The 24,884-nt window shown below is 41.9% G+C and overlaps 1 protein-coding gene across 1 annotated transcript in view; it reads left to right on the forward strand.

Moving 5' to 3' along the window:
• Positions 1–5,344: 5,344 nt before the first annotated feature.
• The window catches only part of LOC121947360 (leucine-rich repeat-containing G-protein coupled receptor 6), a 49,028-nt gene continuing 29,488 nt past the window's right edge, over positions 5,345–24,884 (forward strand). The window contains exon 1 of the mRNA XM_042492377.1: positions 5,345–5,613. Coding sequence (XP_042348311.1) covers positions 5,393–5,613 — 221 coding nt within the window. The 5' untranslated portion in view covers positions 5,345–5,392. The remainder of the gene's footprint in view (positions 5,614–24,884) is intronic.

A 24,884-nucleotide genomic window follows, 5' to 3' on the forward strand; every position in this document is an offset into this window, starting at 1 on the left:
TTAATCATGTTTTTAATTCTATTATTATGCATTACAAAACATAAAGTCCATATTGACTAGATAAAGCAATTCTTACCAGACTGTCTTGAAAAGGAATCAAATGACAGCAAAAACCTGCATGGAAATAGTGTAAAGTGGGCATGTCTGTAAAGGGGAGACTCATGGGTACCCACAGAACCTATTTTCATTCAGACATTTTGAGGTCAGAGGTCAAGGAACCCCTGTGAATGACCATGCTGTTTTTCCATTGCCAAAATTTGGCCTAACTTTGGAGCGTTATTCAGTCCTCTCACTTAGAGGCATGACATACAGTAGTACCAACGGATTCCCCGGGTCTTCTAGTTTCGTATGATACCAGTATCATCACTCTAGCTTTACAATTCAGTCCAGTACGAACTCTTAAAGACACAAATGTTGGCAGGCATTTAACGTGATAAAAAAAAAATAAAACAGAAAAATCACATTATGTATGGACATTAATTGCATTCTGACAAATGTGTTAATGCTGAAAGCCTTATTTAAGACTAAGGCATTTTCACAAGTACATACAAATGTATGTATTAACCCTGTGCCTTACATGTCTATATTCCAAAGGAACTACTTTATAAAGTAATTTTAGAATTTATTTTCACTTCTGTTTGAAAAAGAAGTGAAACCAGGTACTGCAGTGGTATTCACAAACTGGAGAAAACTGGGTTTCACATAAAGTAAATCCGACCAGGCAAACTGATTAGTCAAGTAGACATTTAGAACGAGATCAAATCAGCATGACAGCACACCTTCCTCATTACTAAAAATATTTCCAGAGCTGAATAAAAATGGATCATTTAGTTTTTAATTTTGATTTATACGGAAGGCTTAGTTTTGATGAATAGTTGGAACAGGATGAGAAGAACACAAAAACAAGAGATATGACACATTGCCAAACTGAAAAGCTCAGTCAATAAGAAAAGACTTGGAATGAAGTCAATGCATCCTGGTCAACTTCTTTACATCATGTACATTTACATCCATAGACGATCTAAAACACACCACCCAAGCTGTTTTTCAGACAACACTTTTGTGGCCGCACCGAAAATGTTGTTTTTCAAAGGCTAAAGCCAACAAATATTGATTGAAGCAGAACATTTCATCATTATCCCATCATCATCATTCATCATTCACATTTCTATGAATGCCTATTCATTTTGAAAGAGCAACGGCCAAGGAGGAAACACCAACACTCATGTCATCAATCACTCCGACAAATGGTGTAACTTCATGACTCACTCACTCACAGAGAGACAGACAGTCGCATTTATAGGGTTGGCCAACATTCTGTGGTCCAGCCAAGAGTAGCCTACGCGTGAAGTTCGTTGACATAGTAGCTAAATCGGTTCATGGAAAAATAATGTTTTTCAGCAGATATCTAAGTTACAATGAAATTGATCTATCAAATCAAATCAAGTCAAGTCAAACTTGATTTGTTGAGCACACTTAAAACAATCACAGTTAATCAAAGTGCTTAACAGTCATAAAATACAACCATTTTATATTCACAATATTACACTTGAGGGTGAGCTTTAATACCAAGGACCAAGGCGAGTACGCCAAGGTCCTAAGCATCAAGGGTGTACCTTGTAGGGGTGCCCCCTGAAAGTCTGAGATTTGAATCATCAGTCGGAGACCCCTCAGTTGACTTACATTGCTTCAAGTCGAGTTTTTTTTTCCCTAGTCAGTGTGGTTCTGGGGACATTTTGGTCCCCAGACTTTGCAGCCAAGCTCTTGACCGTGCTCTTTGGTAAAGGCTTCAGTGGACACAGTACAGTGGCACAGAGGAATTGAAACTTTACACAGTAAGGCTCCAAGATGACAGTATCTTCTCTATTCTGCTTAGGAGTGGTGAATTTACAGCTCACAGCAACTTAATACAACAGTCTCTGGCTTTTGTTTGATATAGTGTCAGCAAAAAATGTTATTGCACATTTGCGATCTGTGGTTAGCGCCGTTAGCTTGTTTAGCATCTTAAGTGAATGTCACTGTCACACACAGTGTGGTCAAACTGTACAACTTAATATGAAAAAAACAAAACGAATTGTCAAATTTTTGCATTTAATGGCCAAATCCGTTTTGACTGACAAAACTCTGAGACTGGTACAGCCCTTGTACTCTGATGGTAGCACAGCCTCATGTGTAATATTGCTCACTTACACTGACTCACATTTAACCTCCCACGAACTGAAAGAACAGATGCAATTTAGACAAATACGTAGCTGACGTTTTAATACCAAGGAGTGCTATGCCTGATTCTCTGCACATTTGCGATTCAGGTAGGATAACCAATGAGAAAAAGATAGAGAGGGTAATAAGAGAGAGAGAAAGGCAGAGAAAGACGGGCAGGAGACCAGACATGCAGGTTTTTACAGCATGTGCGTTATAGGGCTCCCCCGGGGCTAGACAATTAAATAGCATTTAAAAAGATGACAGAGCTCTGCACACAAGAAGCAGAGAGGTGGAGAGCCCAGGGAGTGGAAGGGTTTGCAGGTGTATGAAGAGCATGTGCGTGTTTTTGTATGTGTGTGCCTGTGGGAATGTGCGTGTGCGCTGTACGTGGGTGTACTGGAGGATCACGCAAGGTGTTCCTCTGAAGGGTCCTATTTGAATCCAAAGTGGCAAAAGAAAGAAATACCATAAAACATCACTGGAAAACAATTCACACAACATTTCTGACCCGTCGACATACAGAGCAAGCAACAACGCGCATTCCACTACAAAGAGGGAGAAAAGAGAGCAGAGAGAGCTCATGAGAGAGAGAGACTATGTGAAGAACAGCTCTGAAAGAGTTTTTGTGGGGACATAACAAAGGCCCCTCAGAAAACACAGTGGCATAGGAATGTTAATTAATTAATGAGAAACTATTCAGCCTACAGAGAATGGTGGAGAAAGAAAGACAGAGGAGAAAGATGGACAGACCAGCTGGAAGGGTAGACAAACTCAAAGTGGGTGCATTTATAACTGTATCGTTTTCAAATAGCGTGGTGTGCACTTCTCCTGACCCAGTTTCTACCCAACTTTCAAGGCCTGTTTTTGCATGTCATAAATTGACATGTTACACCTCTGTTCTTGGCTTCGCATGTGTGTTTGCGTGCATGTAACATATTGCTGCTGTCAATTTAAAAGCCGCAGTTCCTCAAGCGTCAGCTTTCCAGGAACAGTCTTGTTTTCCACGTTGACTACCATGCATTTTAATGTTAATCCAGCGGGGCATGAAATGATTTCACGAGCCCAAGTGGTTGTCTAATTTTGAGTGTTTCCACAAATTTTCATGGACAAAATTTAAAAACTTTTCCATGACTTTTCAATTTTTTTTTCCCTTTCTTGTTTACAATCACATACATTTTTCATTTACTCCCTGCACTCTTTTTCCCACTTAACTCTGCTGAATGACTTAATCAGTAGCCTTATGTCTACTTTATCAACTTAATCAGTGTAGAAGTTAAACAAACAAGTGCAAAATTTAAACTGATGTATGCATATTTGACCAATTTATTAAGTTTGATTGTATTTTGTTCCTGGGTCCACCCTCCTCCAGGGATCAGGGTAATCCTGATTTTTTAGTCATCAAACTTAACCCAGTCTCACTAAAATGTTTTGAACAATACTTACTAAAAATTTGATCCAGATCAATTGGATTGGATAACATGCTCTATTCCTATTTTTAAAAACCATTATCAGGATTTGATCCAATCCAATGGCTGAAATCCAATCAGACTGAAACTCACCAAAACTTGCGTTATAAATGGTCTTTGATGTTTACCCCATTAAGGATATCCAATACATATTCTTGAATGTATCATAATAATTGATTGGTGCAGTGTTTTTTGTAATACTCTCTTCTATTGAAAAAATTAATTATCTCCCCTCCTTACTGCAGCTTTATACCGCTTAGTGCCTGCAGAACAGAGTCAGCTTTGCTTTGAAAGGCAAGCCAGTTTTTCTTTCTTTCATTTGCTATAATTACAGAATGCATCATTAGGTGGTTATGCAACATCCTGTGCTTACAGGTGCACAGCATGTAAAGCTTAGTTGTGTAACATATAAAGCAGATTAATTTTATAGCATTCTTGTCAGGCTGTATACAGCCCTGATCCAGAGTGCATTGGGAAAAGCACATCTATCAGTTTAATATAAAATCTACATACTCAAGAATGCGTTACATGTTGTAATAAAAGAAAGGGAGTTTAGATGAGATTATTTTCAAGAAAAACTGCAAGTGAGCACACACAGACAGACTGTGAAATACAGACAGGCTTTAGCCTGAGGCAGCTGACACTTCTTCACAAATCCACACTCTTCTCTCTATAGACCGGAGTGTGTGCATGTGAAATGGATATGTGAGCTCCTTTGCGCCGGTCACTCATAATCTGTTATTTTCTATGGGTGTCCCATGTGCGTGTGTGCATGCAAGCATGTGTGTGTGTGTTTGTGCAATCGCGACATTCCAGCAGCAGAAACCTGAGAAGGTGTGACTTACGAGACACTGGATTCGCCTCTTTCTGGGGACTGAGGGGTGCTGAAGTGTCAGAATTCCAATTTCCTCCAAACAGTCACTCCCAGTCACACTCTGACCCTCTGCATCTCCCTCACACGGCCAAACACTCATTCTTATCCCCCACAGAGCTTGCTTTTTCCTTCTCTCTTTCAGCTATAAACACTGTCTCTCATTTTCTCCTAGTTTCATTCAGAAGGTCCCACAACAAGAAATCTTGTCTCACACCACTGTGCTGCACTGCCACCCCTGCACCCACCCTCCTCATTTCCCTTCCTCAAACTAAACACTCACTCGTTCTCTTCACATTGAGCTTCTAGGCAAAACAGGGGCAAAGGAAGAGAGGGAGAAAGAGAGGGAAGAGTTTGAGAATCGCGGGCCCCTCCTACTTTCCGGAGATGCTCCAGCCCATCCCTAAATTGTGGGCCAATGAGGGTGGCTCATTCACAACTCATGCGCTCCTTCTACAATAGGTAAGGAGAGAGAGACAGAGAGAGCAAGAGATATATACAAGGAGTGTGAGGGAGAGAAAGAGAGAGAGAGTGTGTTGGGGGGAGAAAGACGGTGAGGGCAGAGTGAGAGGCGCAAGAAGTTACAACAAAGTTAACCCCTGGGATGAAGTGGTGACTGAGACATATAGAGAGGAGGGATGAGGAGATAGAGCTTGTGACAGGGACAGATTTACAGTGTGGACAACCTGCACAGGAGAAAGAGGCAATTTTGAACAGAGCCAGGAGAATTTGGAAAAGTACAGAAACATTGGAGCCTCCTCTTGATCGAAGCTGCCTCTTCAAGCATCAGAGAAGACGTGTGACAAGACAGAAATCTCTACAGGTGTAGTTGCAGACAGGTGGACAGTCAGACATGCTGCCTGTGCTTCTGCTTTTCTGCGTGGCTGGAGGAGTTTGGGGGTCCGCCCCCGGAGTGTGGAGGTACGGACGGATCCAGGACAGACAGGGGCCAACGGCACCGCTATGCCCGTCTCTGTGCCAGTGTGAAGAAGATGGGATCTTTGTCATGGTGGACTGCTCAGAGCTGGGACTATCGTCTGTGCCAAATAACCTCAGCCCTCTCACCACTTACCTGTGAGTACCACATGCTGCTATTACAACTGCTGGGGGCTTATTGGGTGTGTTATCTCGTCCCATTTCACTTGAACCTTTTCACCTCCAGGCTTCTCACTTTTTCCTTACTCTTCTCTTGACCTCAATCATCCTTCTCTCATGTTCCCTCTTTGTATCTCATTCCTGTCATTTTCCTTGATCCCAAAACTTCTTCTCATTCATCATGATTTAGTGCCAGTTTGTTTCCTAAGAAAAATAAAAACGTGCCTGCTAATCGTCTGTTCTCTTGACCATTTACAATCAAAAGAAGCTAGTCAAGCTGGGATTCCTCTTATAAAAAAGAGCAGAACAGTGACTTGAATGTGTGACCAGGAAAGAAGAGCATAACCCGCAATGTACATAAAAATGGACAGGGCCAAGAGGCAATGTGTGTGTGCGAGAGTGAGTGAGTAATAGAGAGAGAGAGAGAGAGAGAGTGTGTGTGTGTGTGTGTGTGTGTGTGGACCACTATGGCAAAATTACTAGACCACTTCTTTCAGTATCAGGTTTCTGAGCGCCAACTGGAGACCCAGCGTGCAAGTGTGTGTATATGCGTGCGCATGTGTATGCCTTTGTGCATACAAGTGTGTGTGCAAGCCGCAAGCACATGACACAAGCATTTGTTTGTGTGTGAAAGAGGAAGTGTTTGAACACAGATGTCTAAACGTGTGTGAAGTTTAATGACCAGTTTTATGTCACTAATGTGTACCTCGCTGTTGTTTGACACCAAAACTCAACAGTTAAATAGATGTAAACTATCATCATGTGGAGAAAATTCTCTATTTTCTTTTGTTTGATAACTCGACAAAATGTTCTGTTTGAAGGATTTAACTTTCTCTCAGAATGATTAAATATGATTTGTGAGTGTGTTTTTGAAAGGCTGGCTCGAGAAGTGGCACATACTGTAAATACAATTAGAAACATGATCATTGATGTTACTCATCAAAAGCTTTTACTATAATGAATTGCAGGATTTAAGCCATAGAACTAGAATGACAGTAGAATGGAAAATCCTATTTTAATCAGGGTAGCAGGATGGACAAACCAGCTGCCATTTTTATGTGTACCATTGCCATTGCAACAGTTGTAACAAGCTAACTTCCATATAAAATTACAAATAAACAAACCAACATGCAGCAAGTCATGACCTCACTGAGGTGGGGTTTTGCTACAATGATCACACGAGCAGTGAGGTATGTAGGCCTCTTCATATGAGCAATCGGTTACTTTTAAAATGTAACTTATTTTCCTGTTTATTTGTTGCAATTAACGGCATGTTTGTTGAAACATGACGTACTGCAGCTGCCTCTAAAGAATGAGTGAGAGCCACTGGGGATAAACAGCGTGTAGATCAGCATATTTTCATATCTTTCTCTATGTATTAAGAGGTTAATTTAGACCAGACCAGGGTTGGCGATTGTTGGAACAGAGGACCAACTAACTAGATGACTAGCAAGACTAAATAAGTTGATTTTGGTGAGTTTTATATTGCTTCTGTTAAGTTAAATGAAGTGTGCTTTATGATGAGTTAACAAGGCAATTAAGCTAACGTTAGTCTTAATCCGGTGAAAGAGAGAAACCTGGATTGGTATTCAATTGTATGGCTGATTAGTAAGGAAAATAGCAGTAAGAATAGGCCAAAACGTAGTTACCAAACTAATGAGTGGACACACTTTACAGCCCCACTAAAGTGTGTAGTCACACCACTGATGATAATGGCCATTTTCTTTTGTACTAGTCGAATAACTAGAGCTGCCTCCTGAAAGTTGGAGGATTCATCAGTCGGACACCCCTAAATTGACTGAGATTGCTTCAAGTCGAGCAGTCTTTCTTTTTTCTGCAGAGTGAGCGCTCCTCATTGTCACACTGCTCTTTGGTACAGGCAGCTGCATACACGTCAGCCTCCGAGATATATATTATTATCTTCTGCCTTCTGCTTAGAAATGGTGAATTTACTGTTCACAGCACATTAATACTCGACAGTCTATGGCGGCAAAAAATGATGTTGCACATTCTCAATTATGTGAATGTCATCAGTGAATGCCGAACACTGTTCAAACTTTAAAACTATACAGTAGTGTAATGTAACAAAGTATACTTTATTACACTTTTTAAGTATTTTTGGAGTATCTGCACTTTACTGAAGTTTTTATATTACTGTCTACTTTTAGTGAAAGGAAAAGTGGATTTTGTTCTGTCATTCCTTTAGATTGTGAAGGAGACTTAATTTTTCTCAAGTGTAATTTACGCACCCTTTTTAAGATGGTGTATGTTACTAAGAAATAGACTTAACAATTCTTAAAATTCTGACCATTTTTTGTTTTATTAACACCATTAACTTGTACTTTCACTTTAATACTCAAGTATATCTATTATCATAAATTACTTTTGATACTTAAATACAGTAAATATCAGATTTAACTTTTACCAATATTCTAATAGGCAACTTTAAAAACTACCAAAGTCATTTTATGGAAGGATATCTGGACTTTTACTCAAGTGTGACTTGTAGGTACAGCATCCATCACTGACTGTATATGGAAAAAAAAGAAACAAATCTGATTTGACAGAAACTACAACCTACAACCTACAAAGAACCATGGCAAATAGTTTAATTAGGACATAGTTTAATGTCTGTTCTACTCATTCTATTTCTGTGATTTAAGTCCACTTCACCTCCAGGAATTTTAGACTTATATCATGTTGAAGACTGCAGATCTGAGCAGTGTCTTACACCACCCTGCTGTGGCTGAAAGCCAGATCTTTTCAAATTGCTTCACTGCATAAGCCTCTGAGGACAGATTAGAGAGAATTTGTGATAACTGGTATTGAACTGATGCAAGTCAAATCCAGGAAACAGGGTGTGATAGAGCAGTTGCTCACTAGGGGCTCCACAAGTATTACATGAGTGCAGGGACAGAATTTAGAGGGAGGGAGGAAAGATCAACAGCTTATGTAGCAAATGACTCTAAAATAGACACATAAAAGACCGCTTGAGTGATGCCCGACTCTTCAGCTGTCACGGGAGCCCGCAACGGCCAGATTTCACTGTCTGAGAATTAAAACACATGTAGAGTTTATGGAGGTGAAATATGGTCTCTAACTCCATCCAGGAATCACTCTACCTACGAGAACATCAGACAGTTGGCCCAACACTGGTGCATGTCAGACACCTAAGACAGCGCATATACTCACATTCAAGGAGAGATGAATCTGAGGTGAAGTGTTGAGCCTCACAGTCTTCTTCTAAAATAATAACAGTGACAACCTCAGACTCCCTCTGTGAAAGTCTATACTGCTTTTAACTGCTTCTCTACAGCCACACACACACACACACAAAAACACACTCATTCCCTACACACACAAGAGTAATTGCTCATTTCCCTTCGTTACCTAACAGTGGAACTAGACCAATTAGTGAGTTTGAGGGCTGATTTAGAATAAGATAAATAAACTCCGAGACCAACCGCACATGCCCACACACACAGTGGCGCGCACACACACACACACACACACACACACACACACACGCGTTACTGCAGAGGGGAGAAGAGGAAAAATGTGGGACAGCAGGAGAGATGCCGCAACAAATTAAGACAGATGATAATCACAGATTTCTCTTTTTGCCTCGCTGATAAAAATAATCAAACACAAACAAAACAACCTCCCCTTCCTAATCCTGCCCACACGCTCACACACACACAACCCAGAAGAACCGAGCAAGGCAGGATACAGTTTCTCATTTCGTCCTGGAGTATAAAAGGTTACAACAGCGGAGAGCTAGTCCAATCCCCACCAGGATCTGTCGAACTGTCCAGCACGCCCCGCTGTGCTGTGGAGGCTGGATTAGCCTCCTAGCACATACTGTAGGCTGCCGAGGTCACAGGGATTTGCTTGGGAACAGTCCACATTACAAACCACATCCACACAACGCTGTGAAAGTATATGACATCATTCACCCATGTCATCGGAGAGCTCTTCAAAGTGAGCGTAACTGTTCACGCTATAGTGGCCGAGAGGGCAATCCAGGCTATGCACATTTCCCTCTGTTTTCGAGAGTTTATTTGCACATTTGGACGCCACGTATAGGCACATAACATAATGAAATTCTAATCAACAAAATGTATTACAACACCGGGGCGAGCAAAGGTTAACTCTGCAGAGGAATTTAACTATTCAGAGGCAAAGGTGCTCCGAGCAACTCAGAGCAGAGTGGCTAGAGATTTATGACAATAATCATTTCCGTGGGCAACACATGAAATGAGCTGTCATGTGAGACGCTTTGAAAGACCTTCTCTTTGATATCAGATTAGAGAGGAAAGACTGTGCCCAAGGGTGTGTGTCTGCATGCGAGTGTACGTTGATGTGTCTTGAGTTTGAGAACACTGTGTACAGTATGTACATGGAGGATTGTTGCTGTTTTATGTGTAGTGTAGCTGCAAGCGAGGTTACTTGTCATCGGAGATGGCTTCACAGTGACATGATAAGTGGCTCGTCTGTCACAAATTTTAGCTGGTGGAAAATTAGTTAGTTAGCTGTTCGCCTGATAAGCCTATCACAGATATTCACAGAAATATCTGTAATAATAATGCTGGGAAAAAAAATCATATTGTAGTAGGGCTGTCAGCCTTGACGCGTGAATGGCAATGCGATTAAGGGCTTAACACGCATTTTTTTTGTTAGTTTTTTTAATCGGGCGGAGTTTTACAGCTGGTGATGATACGGGTATCATATGAAACTTGAAGACCAGCGGAATCTAGTGGTAATAACCATGTTATGGAGCTTTTCAGCAAGAGGGCCAATAAAGCTCCCAATTTAGGCTACATTTTGGCGATGGAAAAACGGCATGTTCATTTCACAGGGGTCCCTTGACCTCTGACCTCAAGATATCTGAGTGAAAGGGGTTCTGTGGGTTCCCATGAGTCTCCCCTTTACAGACATGCCCACTTTATACTAGTCCCATGCAGCTTTTTTGCTGTAATCAAGAAAATCTGGCAGTAATAGCTTTACCTTGTCAGACTTCATAACTGGTTTGAAAACATGCCATTAAAGTTTGCGATCGCAATGAACTATTGCATTTTTGCGATAAATCGCAATTTGAAAGATTAATTGTTTGACAGCCCTATATTTCAGTGGTCTTGCTGAGGCCGTACACTGCACATAGACTGTTTCTAAAGTTGTCAGGTGCTTATGTTCACACCTCTCACACTTCCTCCAGCGGTCATCAGTGTATGCGTGTGTGTAAGAGGAATAGAGTGTGTGGGTCTGACTGGAGTTGAGCAGCGATTAGGTGATGCTCTGTGGTAGCGGTGAGTGCGGTGAACTTCTAACAGTGTTTTGGCCGAGGCCAGGAAACCACAGCTAGTGCATTACCAGACAGAAGAAAACCAAGGGGTGTGCGAGTGCACGCCCATGCGTGTACATGTGTGTGTGTGTGTGTGTGTGTGTGTGTGTGTGTGTGTGTGTGTGTGTGTGAAGACCACCCAGACTGCTGAGGGATTTTTTTCTAGCAAGTGGAGGTGAAGTCAGAAAGAAAAATGGGAAGAAGGAAGATGAAGAAAAGGCTTGAAAACTGCCAAGGAGAAAGGTGAGGATTAGAAATTTCTGACCTGTAGTGGAAGATTTTGCAGTGTAGGTTTAAGCACACACATAATGTACATACACATGCAGGGGACAACATCCTGCTCCTGTATGGTGGCCATGACTGTAACAGTCGTGTGCGTGTCGTTTAGCCATTATGTTGATGGAATGATTCCTATCACAAGCGACCGGGGGTCACACTGTAAACATCGTGTCTGAGACAGAAATTGTAAGAGACGGAGGGGGAGGAGGATTTCAGAGGAAAAATGAACAAAAATACAAGAATTGCAGAAAAAAAGAAAATTGTGTGTGTTTGTGTGTGTGTGTACTCTCAGTGGAGGGTTCTCTATACAGTAGCTATCAGCTCCAGCATCAGTGTCCTGGCTCCAGACGTCTATGGTAGCCCCCCTGCCTCAAATACACTGCCTTCCCTCTCTTTCTCTCTGTCTGTCCTTGCTCCCCCACCTATTCTACTTTCCTCACCTGTTTCCTCCTTTACAAAGAACAAGAATCCATACATTACGTGCTTGAGTGTGTGTGCATGTGTGTGTGCGTGTCTTCAAAGCAGGTGTTGAAGGTGGTCATGCAGCACTAAGTGTAAATTTATGATCACTGATGTGCAATGTGCCTCCTAGAAAGTCTAAATGAATGCATATACCTCAGGGCAGCGGAGTATGAGGAGTGAAGGGTGTGTACCCAAGCCAAATGGTAAATGTTTTCAAGGTGTGTGTGTTGTGTGTGTGTGAGAGAGAGTGGTTGGGGGAGGAGGTGCTTTGGCTATAAGCCAACTAACTAGCAGCTGTGATCAGTGCTAGGGAAGAGAGTTACAGGCATTATACAGGAGCAGAAAACAGTGACATATGTCACTGTAGTTAATCTGTTCTGCTTAAAGGGACAGGTCACCCCAAAATCAAAAATACATATTTTTCCTCTTACCTGTAGTCAATATCAATATAGATTGTTATGTCGTGAACTGCAGAGTGTGGCGATATCATCCATTTGCACTCTCTTAAATGTAACTGAACTAGATAGCACTCAAAGTGCTTTTTCTTCTACCGAACTACACCCACCAACCGCGTCATTGCACAGAAGGAAGTGTGCATCTACTCATGGACAGAAGGCTTGTGACACTGTAAAAACTAATATTGCTGTTGTGCCGCTAGATTAATAATAAAAATGATACATTTTATTTATAAGCACCTTTCTTAGCACTCAAAGACAATTTACAAAGATAAAACAATTACAGTAAAACAACAGATAAATGCTGGACTGACAAGAAGCACAACAGGTAAGTGAATATGTAATTTTTGACTTTTGGGTGTGCTGTCTTTTTTAAAAGCTGCATAAAGAGCAATTTTATGCACAATGTATTCCCTTTTACCATTCCTTCCCTTACTTGTGCCTTCTTTCCTGCAATCTACAAGTGTTTGCCTCAAAGTGTTAATTCCACTGCTCCAGATTCCCTGGAGCCCCAGCGGTGAACACCAGCAGAAAAAGCAACTTCAGTCTCCTACAAAAGTGATATTTATGCCAGAAGGGTGTTGGAGAGAAGGGATAGGCAGTCAGTGCTGGATAGTGCAGCGGTTTGTGGTTTCCTGAGAGCAACCTGGGAGGCTTTTAAATGTCGCTCAGGGACAGACGGCAGGTAGGCAGGTCGAGGACAACAATGGAAACAATGACAATTCCCTCGGGAGCAGCAGGCAGAGAAGACACAGAGGCCATAGTGTGCTCTACCGCTCCATATCCTGTCCTTTAGAAAAAAGTAGAAAGCAATCACAACACAAGATCTTAAAGAGAACTAGGGTGGAGGAGGTTGAGATCAGGGAAGCAGAGTGGAGAATGTGTTTGGTGTATATGCACAGGAGCCTGCATGTGCACCAAACACAACCAAATGTGGTATTTGTTGGGGTTAGACCTGCGCCAATATGTAAATCTGTATATTTCATGTGATAGCAGCGTGACGCAAGTATGAAACGGGGGCTAGGAATGTGCTCCATGTGACGTGTGGTTGAGGGGTGAAGGGCTGCTTCTGACTGAGAGGATTCAGAATGCCTGCATGGCCCAGATTCCTATTCAGCCCCTTTCCAACCCTGGGAATCCATGGGAATGTTTGTGTGTGTGTGTGTGTGTGAGTGTCCGTGCGTGCATGAATCTGTGCAAGTGCACCAGCACTCTCTTTTCCACTACAGAGAAGGCATTGTCTAATCCTGGGCCAGGCCATGACAAATGTCCCTATCTGTCCCACTGTGTATACATGCATGTCCACATGCGCATCCATGACCTGTGACTCTGTGAGCTGTCATTCGTGTCAGTGTACATGCCTCATGTTAGATAACACTAGAGCTGCAATGATTAATTGATTAGTTGTCAACAATTAAGTTAATAATCAACTACTTTGATAATGAATTAATTGGTTTGAGTGATTTTTTTTTAAGAAATAAGAAAGCTAAAATTCTCGTATTCCAGCTTCTTACATCAGAATATTTTCAGGTTTATTTTTCCTCTATGACAGTGAACTAAATATCTTTGGGTTGTGGACAAAACAAGACATGTGAGGACTTAATCTTGGGTTTCTGGGAAACAGTGATACATGTTTTCACCACTCTGACATTTTCTAAACCAAATGACTAATGAATAAATCTGGAAAATAAGCAACAGATTAATCAACAATGAAAATAAGTAATAAAATTAGTTGCAGCCGTAGATAAAACATATATGAGACTAATCCGTTTTGGTTTTTATCAGTTTTCACCTGTAAAAAAGGAACAGATTTGTTTAAAACAAATTTAGGATTTGATCTCTCCATGCATCCAAAAGTCTAAGTCTAACTGACTGTCTAAAGTCTAAGTTTCCTGTTTTCACTTGACAGATTTCAGATCAGGCATCCACAAAGTCTTAGAGAAACCAAATCAGTGCAAGTTATTCAAGATATTAATTAAAAATCATCTTAAAGGGATACTTCACCCCCCAAATGAAATTCTTATATGAACTGAAGTAAAGAGATTGCCTGGGCACAGACCTTGTTCATTTGCCCGCTCTGCAGAGTTGGCTGATTTATCTGGCATTGTGACATGAAACAGCAGTTTCTTGGTTGAAATTAAAAAAACAAAACGATCAATGAGTCCCGCAGGGTCACTAACGATCAGCTTATCAGCGCCTTGTGCGGAACTAACACGATTGTCTATTGCTGCACCGGAAGTATTGTAATAACGATGATGGCAACTGCTATAGACAAGACAGATGCTGCTATTGAGACAGTTCTAAATGTTTAAAATGTTTTCTCAACGTCAAAGTTTGTTTTACTTTACTCTGCTCTTAAAACCCAATCAAAACTAGTATGTTGGTTTGGCTACGCATCAGTGTGCACTTAAAGTTATGTTAAATTCAGGCAAATAGATTAGTCTCTGGTGACCAGTGATGAAAAATGGAACCCCCATCCCCTGTGGAAACAGGTGAGAGTGGATGACATGTGAGACTGAAGCTGGAAAACGAAGTGTAACGAGTTGACAATTCTATCTGATATCAGGCAAGTAAAGGGATTATTTTGGAGGTGAAGCATCTCCAAGATGTATTTTAAATTAATAACTTTAATAAGTTGCACTGGCTTCTCTTTTAAGACTTTGCAGGAGCCTGATCTAAATTTGTCAACCACTAATCATTCTAATGATACTAATAATATTAATGACATACTCATGATCATTTTGGGGTTGAAGTGTTACTTTAAAAATATGTAAAGCACTGAGCTTTAGTGCTATAAGTTTAAAACTATTTACTTTTGTGATAAAAACGGCTCAGAAAACATTTTTGATGAAAGAAAGTGAAGAGTAATATGACAAAAAGTTCAAGACATGAAGGAGAATGTTTACACGAGTGTTGATAGCCGTGCTTGTCGCACACAGCCCTCCAGTTCCCCCTGTACCTCAACATGGCTCTGTCTGTCTCTGTCTGCCTATCTGTGTGATCGCTGGCCAGGCCTGCTGACTAAAGTGGCTCATGTGGGGCTGGCAGTGTGCAGGTGATGACTAGTAAGAGCTAATGATACTTAATGCTCCTTCCAACAATGTACACACACATACACACTCAGGCACGTAGCCACAAGACCCCCATGTTCACATTACACACACCGAAAGACGTTGCACAAGCACGGACGTATGCACACACATGCTTGCTTGCACACACACTCACATGCACATACTGACTTAATGATGGTTAATGCCCTATCCAATCCCCTTGTGCAGCATCAAAGCATCCCACAGAGCAGTGCTGATACAGCGATGCTAGCAGGGATTAGGTCGGGAGAAAGGACCACTGGGACGAGAGTTAGCTAAAGGGAACAAAGAGGCAATCACAGACACACTTAAATGTCGCACACATGTGCACACACCTCAGGGCACACACAAGTACGAAGCATAGCCAAATGGGGGTATACTGCACAGGAATGTCCAGCAAAGTGGAAGAGAGGATGTAGAAAACCGAGGGTGGAGAAATGAATGAAGTAAGGAAAAATGACTCTTCGGGACTCTTAATTTAGTTACTGATCTGAATGCAGAAACAGCAGTCGGGTCACTATGATGGCATAAGGCAATAGCAAAATTCTCACCAAGACTGGACTCCACAGGTGTATTTTCCATCTGCTGTGAAGAGAGGCTGGGGGGAATTCTGCCACTGCAGAGCCTCTGCAACTGCCGCCAGACTCACTCACGTCTCTATTACATGTCTGAGAAGGAGCAAAAGAGGAAATCTGGACTTTTTACATGCATGGCAGGAGGCCAAACTAAATCTCTTTAAACCAACAGCAGCCACATGTCCTCATTGGTATGGGGTAAGATTTCATCAAGAGCTGATCTAAGTTCATGTCTCGATGCTATCCGTGGGTACTGTTAAATATATGGAGCAGATGAGATGATCACAGATCTGTGAGCACAGCAGTAAAAAAGAGGGGTGAGCCAGGAGTGGATTTGAACAGTCTTCTAACTAGATTCAGTGTCCTCCTGTTTCTGCCATTCAACCAAATGAAGTCATAATAGAGCCTGACACTAATACTCATCGGGTTTCATTTACTGTTGTATCCGCTGCTGAGAATCTGCCTCGAATCAGCGTGCAGGAAGGGACACCTCTGTAAGAGATACCTTTTCAGGATGTGTGGAAAAGTGGTGAAATTTGCAACCCTTTTCCACACACCTTTGCCATTAATTCAACAGATTTCAGTGGCAAGGGGTTGTCCTGCGCTCATGAAACATTTCCTTCATGTGGCATTAACTGTAAGCTCCGATTTAGGGGGAAACAAAATAGACTGTGCGGCGCACGTCATGTCACAAACATAAATGAAAGCCAGACAAAGTACACACGCCAAAACAACAGATTAGTGGACTGGGGCAGGGCTATGAATGCCTTTCTGCCTTCCAAAGCTATGTTCTACCCACAACAGCTGCCTGTCAGTCCTGTCCACATGTTGGAGGCAGTTGTATGTTGTGTAGTGCCGACTGTTCCAACACTTCCTGTTCCATTACTGAAGTGCTTGACCTTTCACCCCCCCCTTCTCCGTCTCATGACAGGGTGTGTGTGGGAGGACAGGGAACGGACATAGAGTGTGTGTGTGTGCATGTATGTATGTGTGTGTGCGGTATACCAGGGTATGAATAAGTCCCAGAGGGCATGAATATGTTTCCCATGACATGGCCTCAGACTAAACAGCCGCTCTCTCCACCCAGACATCCGCCTGTCATTCTCCCCTAAACCGCAGCGAGCGGAAAAGTGCACAAAACATGGGAACACAAAAACACAGACGAGCATCTCCCTTTTCTGTCTCGTTATCTCCTCCTCCCTCCCTCTCTGTTTCCCTGCTCTTTTGTAGCCGAGTCCTCCCCGTGGCCCTCCTTGTCCAGGTGAAAGACTTCTCCTCGCCCTCTCCCTCGCTCTTTGTGCCCCGTGAATGAGGGAAAGAGAGAATAAGAGAGGGAAAGATAAAGAGAGAGTGCCTTCGGACACAAAGGGCAGTGTACCCCTCCCAGGAAGTCTGGGAGAGAGGGAGAAAAAAAAACACATCTTTAGAGGAAGGAGGAGGGGAGGACAGCATTGTACCCTCCTTCCTGACTCTTTGTGTGTGTGTGTGTGTGTGTGTGTGTGTGTGTGTGTGTGTGTGCAAGCTCATGTGTGACCATGAGAGAAACTGAATGCCAAAGCAGTCAGTCTATTCAGACAGAAAAAAGCTAACACACTTAGACCTCACCCTCACACACACAATCTGCTCTCTCACACACACATGCACACAGACAAATACACACTAATGCACACAACCATTTATGCCCTCTTTAAGGCGGCGCCTGAGCATTGACTACCAGTTTCATTGTGTGGAATAAAAGATCCTCTTTCATCGTGGCCTTAACTGTTTCAAAGCACTAAGCGGAGAGGATCAGACTGGCTGAATCCGACTGAAGACATTACTGTCATAGTTACTGTAAAAGACAGCCAAGGTGTGGCTAATGCAGAACTCCTGCCCTCAGGGCATGGCTCCGGTTGTTGATTTGCACTAAAGATCTATTACTCTAATGTTCCTCAGAGATAAGCCGCCTTCAAAGGTGCTGAGCTTACCGCCATTATTGGCTGTTTGTTTGGTAAGAGTCTCCACCTGAGCGAGTGAGAAAGGGATTGGCAGGGAGGCAAGAAGAAAGAGACAGCGAGCAGAGGAGGAAGTGAGAGGGAAGGCCTCAGGGTATGACTGTTGTGAAGTGATTTTGTGTGTGTAATACCCTTTTTACACCAAAATTAGCATGTGTATACAGTGTTTTTAAACAAAGGAAAACACGCTAAACCAATAAATAGACTACTTTCCTATTGCAAGCGGTGTACACTGCTCTGCAGCAGACATGTATGCCTTTCTATGGGTGCAGTTTATTTTAAGTTGTCACATTCACATCCAGAATCATCGATTGGTTGGAAAACAGGGTTAGTCAACAGTAGAAAGCAGCATGGAGTCCAGTGAAAATGTTACAGCAGTTAATTCTTTTTTTGGACATCTTACTTATTGAGTCTCTCTTTCAAACTTGCTACCGACTGATTTGGAATGATGTTCGAGTGCTGCCTGGGCGGAGACGGATTGTATTTTGTAGCGGTCTGTCAATTTTAAAATGACTATGTTAAAGCTGTACCTGCATCATCTGCTATTTGGATTTTATCCGCTCATTTTGTCAAATTGTTTTGTATATTCTTAATGTGTATATGTGCAACTGTATTCTGTGCCTTTTTATCTTAGTGGGGTTTGTCTTTAATCATTGTATTGACTGTATCTTGATATTGTATTTTTAGAATTATTTTAGGAAGGGAACTTGCAAGGGACAAACGATGAAAACAGATTATTGTACGCTGTCCTTTCTTAGATACATAAGTTACAAATAACAAAATTGCAATATAACAGCAAAGTGGTTAAAATTAGCACGTCAATTTGAGTGTTGTATTTCCATCACTGCTGATTGAAGCTGATCGGTGCTAGGGCAGATAAATAGCCATGATTACAGAGTCATTTGACCTGAGAGTGAATGTCAATGGTAACTTTTCCCACAAAATAAAAAAGCCAAATGTAAGTGAGTGTAAGTCCTTTTTTGTTCAGTGGGAAAGGGGCTTTGGAGAGAGTCATGAAAAACATCCTTCTCAAAGGCAACAATGTAAGCCTGTTTGTTTACATGCTTTTGCTGCATTGTTATGTTCTGTACCTGCATGCAATTTCATGCTTGAGCCGCATGCCAGAAACTTTTCCATACATGTTTTTTTGAGACAATGGAATTCTCCAAAGTGAAATGTATCAAGTCATCTCTCCACAGCAGGCTCCCGCAGAGCTTTGTCTGACTGACACATTTCACCACTGATGATAAAAACAGACACCTGACTGCTGATGGCATCTGTCCCGCTCTGAGGGTATATTCACCCACCAGGGTGGTCCATCATCCACCTAACAAAAGCCACCCGGAGCCTGGAGTGTGTACGAGTGCCTGTGGATTTAATGTGCATCTCTGAACACAAACAGCGGCATTTTCTTCATATGATGTGGCCAGTTGTTTTGAGCTAAATCAACCAACTCTTGTCAGAAATGCTTCCAGTTTGCAATTGGCTACAACAGAGCTAGGGGCGCATTCACACCCGCACACACACAGTGCCTTTGATCACACAGCCGATAACATACTTCAGTAGTTCTGTTGACGGCAAAGAGGAAATATGATGAATCACATTATTGTAACTACCGGACTGTGTAACCCCATGCTCCAGTTGAAATTTGAAGCAGAGATGGGGAGAGAAAAGAGTGAGTGTGAGCGATAGAGTGGCATAAGAGAGAGAGGGAGAGAAAGGGCCAAGGCTGATGAATGGAAATGTACCTCTGTTTCTTCATGCTTCTCTTCCCCCCTTAAGACAAGCTCCTTGCCTTGGTTACTCTATCAATCACAGCATAAAGCAGTCAAATATCCAGTGCTTTACCTTTCTTCCCATGCCAAACCTTCCTCTCTTACATTCACATGCACACAAGCAGACACACACACACACACTTTGGAGGGGAAAGAATAAACGATCTATCAGAGCACATTGTGTATCTGCAAATCACGGAACGATGGAGGGAATAGGGATGGAAAAATCTTACACCTTCAATTGCTGCAAAACAGGCTGCAATTTCACACACGCTACTGTGCTTAAACACACAAAATTACATGCACGCACATGAAAATGTAATTCCTCCTCGGGGAAGCAGAAAGAGATCACTGGGGGCTTTGTCAGTCATTCTGCAGGTTCAGAACGGAGGGGGGATAAAAAGAACAGTTAAGAGGCACATTTGGGAGTGTTTGTTGAGGGATGAGCATAGGTCTCCATGTCTGCATCCTCTGCTCCTAATACTCCCAAGGAGTCTTTAGTTTGTCATTCAGCAGCAGACGGAGATCTGAGGGGAGGACATGGCCCTGTGTGCCTATGACGGTTGAGAGATGTGTTGTCCTGCGAGCAATATCAGGCTGCTTTCTTGACGCCGCGATGGCCAAGATAGGGCAGAGGACGATTCCCTACTGAATACTCACATGAAAAATAAAGAAAAGAAACCACATGAACTTCCATTCTGTCCCACACACACACAAACAGACCCACACAGCAATCTGTTTCCATGCCCCGGCAGCGTCCATGTATGATGTGGTAAAAGCACGACCAGGGATTGTACCCACAACATCTGCAGGCTCACTGGAAAACAATAGGGGTGTGAAAATGAGCGACAGACATCTTACCACACACACCGCAGTCACCTATAAATGGAAAAAATATTGTACGGCACACACTGATACTGACACACATACTTGCACTCTGTCTCCCTCGCTCTCTCTCTCTCTCTCTCTCTCACACACACACACACACACACATATTAGAGGTGCCCATAAAACAGGGACACAGAAACCCCAATTCTAATTGTGAAACTCCCATACGCTGCAGAGCCTGCAAAATCTTAAGCGCTCTCTTTCTCATTTCTTTTGCGGCCGTTTATTTGCGCTGAAAATATCTGCACGTCACAGCGCCAGCCGACACAATGCACATGTGGTAGTCATCAATCATAATTATCATGGTTTAAAAAAGCCACAGCTGTTATTTGATTTTAAAAACAAGCCATAGCGCAGCGCCTTCCAACGATACGTCAAGTTGTCAGCGGAGGCCTTGGCCTGCACAGCAGAAATCTCTCTCTCTCCGGCTTCCCAATGAGCTCGTTGGAGAGCGCAGTGGAGCTGAGCTGCATTCAACCTTTCCCCATGACTCACCACTGTGTGTCTTTATTTTTAAACATTTTCTCTCTCCATTGCTGCATGTTTATTCTGTCTGAGTGAGGCCGCTGTTATGGACTTCACACAACGTTTGTTTATGGCTTCTTTAATGAGGACCAGATAATGGAGAGCTGTCTTCAGTTGTGGGCGCATCCCCAGAAGCTGAGCGGTGTGTGTGTGTGTGTGTGTGTGTGTCTTTGTGTGTGTGTTGCTATGCCTTAATGATCCCCCCAAAATGTTCCAATAAATATTTTTCTCAGAAGAATATTAGTACACAGACAATGAATAGGATTAAGGTGTGTATGTGTATTGTTCATGAGGCCCCATGAGTCGATCGTGTGCCTTTACGTGATGTCACCCAGGCTTGATTATGTCAGTCGGTTTGCCGTTACTGCTGGCTGTGTCATCTCCATGGCAACTTTGTTATCACTTATATTTACCTCTGACTTTAATCAAGCAGTGGTGCATTACACTTGTTGCATTCATTCCCAAATTACCGCCTGGAGCCTGAGCAGATTGTGCCAAGATGGGACAAACAAGAAGTTTATATCTAACATTACATCATCAAGACAGCACTTTCGTACTTTGTTGGTCAGCAACAGTACTGGTGAAAAGGAAATAAATTATGCATTATTTGTTAATTTGCTTCCATGTACTGAATTAATACTTGTTGCTTATTAGGAAAAGTAATTAGTTACACCGTATTACATTTTGAGGAGCTGATATGAACATTTTAAACATATGATTTATTCATTTATATAAAGTCTATAGAAGATAAAAATAATATATGGGCAAATAAAGACAATGTTTAAAGGTGCCCTGTTGAGTTTTTTTAATTTTTTTTTTTTTTTACAGTGTTTCACACCAAACTTCATTGTGTGTATCTTTAACCCTTATTCAACCAACATATTTATCATACGAGAACTACGGGGTTGGGAATCCATTAATCAATTACTGTAAAAGAACTACCACTGTACAAGCGGCAACCTCCAGTGGTGAAGAATGAAGCCAACACAAGTGATAAAAACTGTGGTTTCTGAAATGGCCGCCTAAAAATGCATAACTACACAGCAGAAATAAACATGTTTACAGTCTGGTAAAAAAAAAAAAAAAACAGTTTTGTTCTGTGTAACTAATTTCTCTGTTCATATCAGCTGTATGAAGGGTGATTTTTTTGTGTAACTCACCAGTTTACATTTTATTAAGGCCTAAAGATATGCATAATTAAAGGCAGGCCGCTTTGAGTAACAGGCTGCCTGCTGATAGTGTCCTTGGCTCCTCAGTGGATTAAAATAAAAAAACAAGATGATGATGGGTGAAATGCCTAACTCAAGCCTTCAAAATGGGAATCCATGCACCAATGGGTCACTTTGATAGCTACATCAATTATTTCTACAGTCTATGCCACCACAGCAAAATGTTAACGTATTTACTCTCAAAACATTATTAGTCCCGTAATTAATGTTATCTGTGTTCAGACACAACAAAAGATATTTAACCATTTTGAAACATGAGCAAATTGGCTTGATTTCTTTCAAAAACATGGGGAAAAGGCAAGAAACAACTTGTCGAGAAATGTTCCAAAAAAAAAAGACAATGACCTGAAAATTTGTTTTTAAAAAAGAAGAGGGGATTATAAGAAAAAACAAGAAAACTGGGGAAAAATGTCCAAAAAACAGTACTTATAATAATTACAATACAATATTTTAGTTTATGTTATAGAAAAAAATGCATACATATATTCTTTCCAGTTTTCAGCACTTTTTACGGGTTTGTTTTTCCACTTTCTTTTCTTGTGCTTTTTTTCCCATGAAAATTTTCAAGTAAACTAATTGCTTGCTAATTTTGGGCCATGCCTTCTTACCCTGTTCATCAGCCTCTCCTCATTTCTTTAAAAGAAATCACTAATTTTGCTTAGGTTTCTAAGGGTTAAAGCCTTATACCCCTAAAACATTTGGAAGGACTTTTCTGAATATTTGGACACCTGCGTCATTTTCTCTGGCTTTTGTCTTCTTCTTCTCCTCTTTAATTGGCCCAGTCCTACATTTTATAGTGCTTTACCACCACCAGCTGTCATTATGCATTACCACTCTCTGCAGCATAAACGTTTTCAATTCAATTCAATTTTATTTATAAAGTCCATTACCACAAATCACAGCATATGACATTCCACTGTCCTTAGACCCTCACATCCACTGTATAAGGTATAATGCCACTCCTGTGCTTGTAATGACCTAGCAGATCACATGATGCCAACAATAAAGGGATCTGTTCTTCAAAACACTCAAAGATTTCACTGATGCAAAGTAAAAACATCGATACATATTGTGATCTTTTCGATCGCCTGCGCCTTTATTTTAAAATCCCCATGGCACATCTGTGTCACCATTTCCATCCAAGCATGCCTCTTTTCTAAACATTAAATTTAATTTAATTAAACCACCAGGCAGACAATAGAAAGCAGACACGTAAAGACAGTGAGGATATTTACTGATATCATCTCATATGATTGAGGGCCCGTGAAGTGACCTGAATTGAAATCATGTCACAGCAGATTTTGTGATAGCAGCAAACATCGTATCACTGTCAGAGTTAATATAATATTGCGTTGTGATGAAACTTTCGATTTATATGCCTAAGCAGCAACTGTGATGAGGAATATCAATACACTACTTCGCTCTGTTACAGACAAAAGCAATTAGAGAATAGATCCTTTTTTCCCTGATCACTGATCCAAAGCATCCACCCTGCCTATGTGTCCCCGAGTAACACCTTGGACCCCTCCCTCTGCAGTCAGACCTCCCTGAAGGGGACATGTATAACAGGAAATTCTCATGCAGGGGAATTAACATGCCAATATTGTACTTTCATAGGGAAAATATTCAATGTTAGCGGAGGCTGTCAAAAGGCTACATACCGTGATTATCTGACCTACAAAATCGCATTGTGAAAGGATACGGTTAACACTGCACACTCATCACATGCTGAGAACACACCTCCTCTCCCAAAGTGACAGCAGGAGGCCACATCCTGACCGCCTGGTGTGAAATGTTATCCTTGACAGGAGACCAAACTGCGGGTATACTGAATTTGTCATGTCACAGCTGCTAAATATGACAGGCAAATCCCCAAATTGTTGAACCAGAATATTGCCATGCAGTGTTTTTTCCACTTCTCCCTTGAAGCTGAATATAGATCACGCCTGCAGAGAGATCCATCCAGCCCCCCGTCAGCTTGGCTGACTTGACAAACAAACAGCGAGTGTGTCAAAACTCCCAACTGCAAAGGGCTTCTGAGAGCACAGTTTACACTTGCTAGCCCGGTGGTCTGGCTTTATGAGCAATGGTTAGTGTCATACACACACAGAGACACACTCGCACATACAAGCCTCGCTCTTGAAAACTCATGTGAGACCCCAAGGGCTGTGAAAGCAAAGAGGGGGTGACGTAGCACCTCTTTGCTTTCATTGTGTTTATCAAAGAGATGACCTTACATGACTGTGGCCACAAGGTTATGTATGTTTTCTACCAGAGGCTGTCACCTAAGTTGTCCTCATACCATCCAAGTGTTAAAAAAGTAGGTGTGTGTGTGTGCATGTATTTGAGCATCCTGCACCTCTCCCTCTTTGACCGCAACGCAGCTGCGTCAACACTCGCCCTCCAGCACACCCTCTCACGTCAGTGTGTGTCAGAGATGCAGAGAAATGGAGTGTGTCTATGTTACAGCCATGAACAAAGGGGGAAGGAGGTGGTCTCCTGAGAAACCTGAGGAGTAAAAAAGAAGGGAGAGATAGATATGGAGGGAGACTGAGGGGTTAGATCTGAGAGAAGGTAGAGTGAGACATCTGGAAAAGAGAAAGAGTCACTGGGACGAGGAGGAAATTACAGCTGCCCA

The sequence above is a fragment of the Plectropomus leopardus genome, chromosome 8 (genome assembly GCF_008729295.1).
Source record: "Plectropomus leopardus isolate mb chromosome 8, YSFRI_Pleo_2.0, whole genome shotgun sequence".
Classification (NCBI taxonomy): Eukaryota; Metazoa; Chordata; class Actinopteri; order Perciformes; family Serranidae; genus Plectropomus; species Plectropomus leopardus.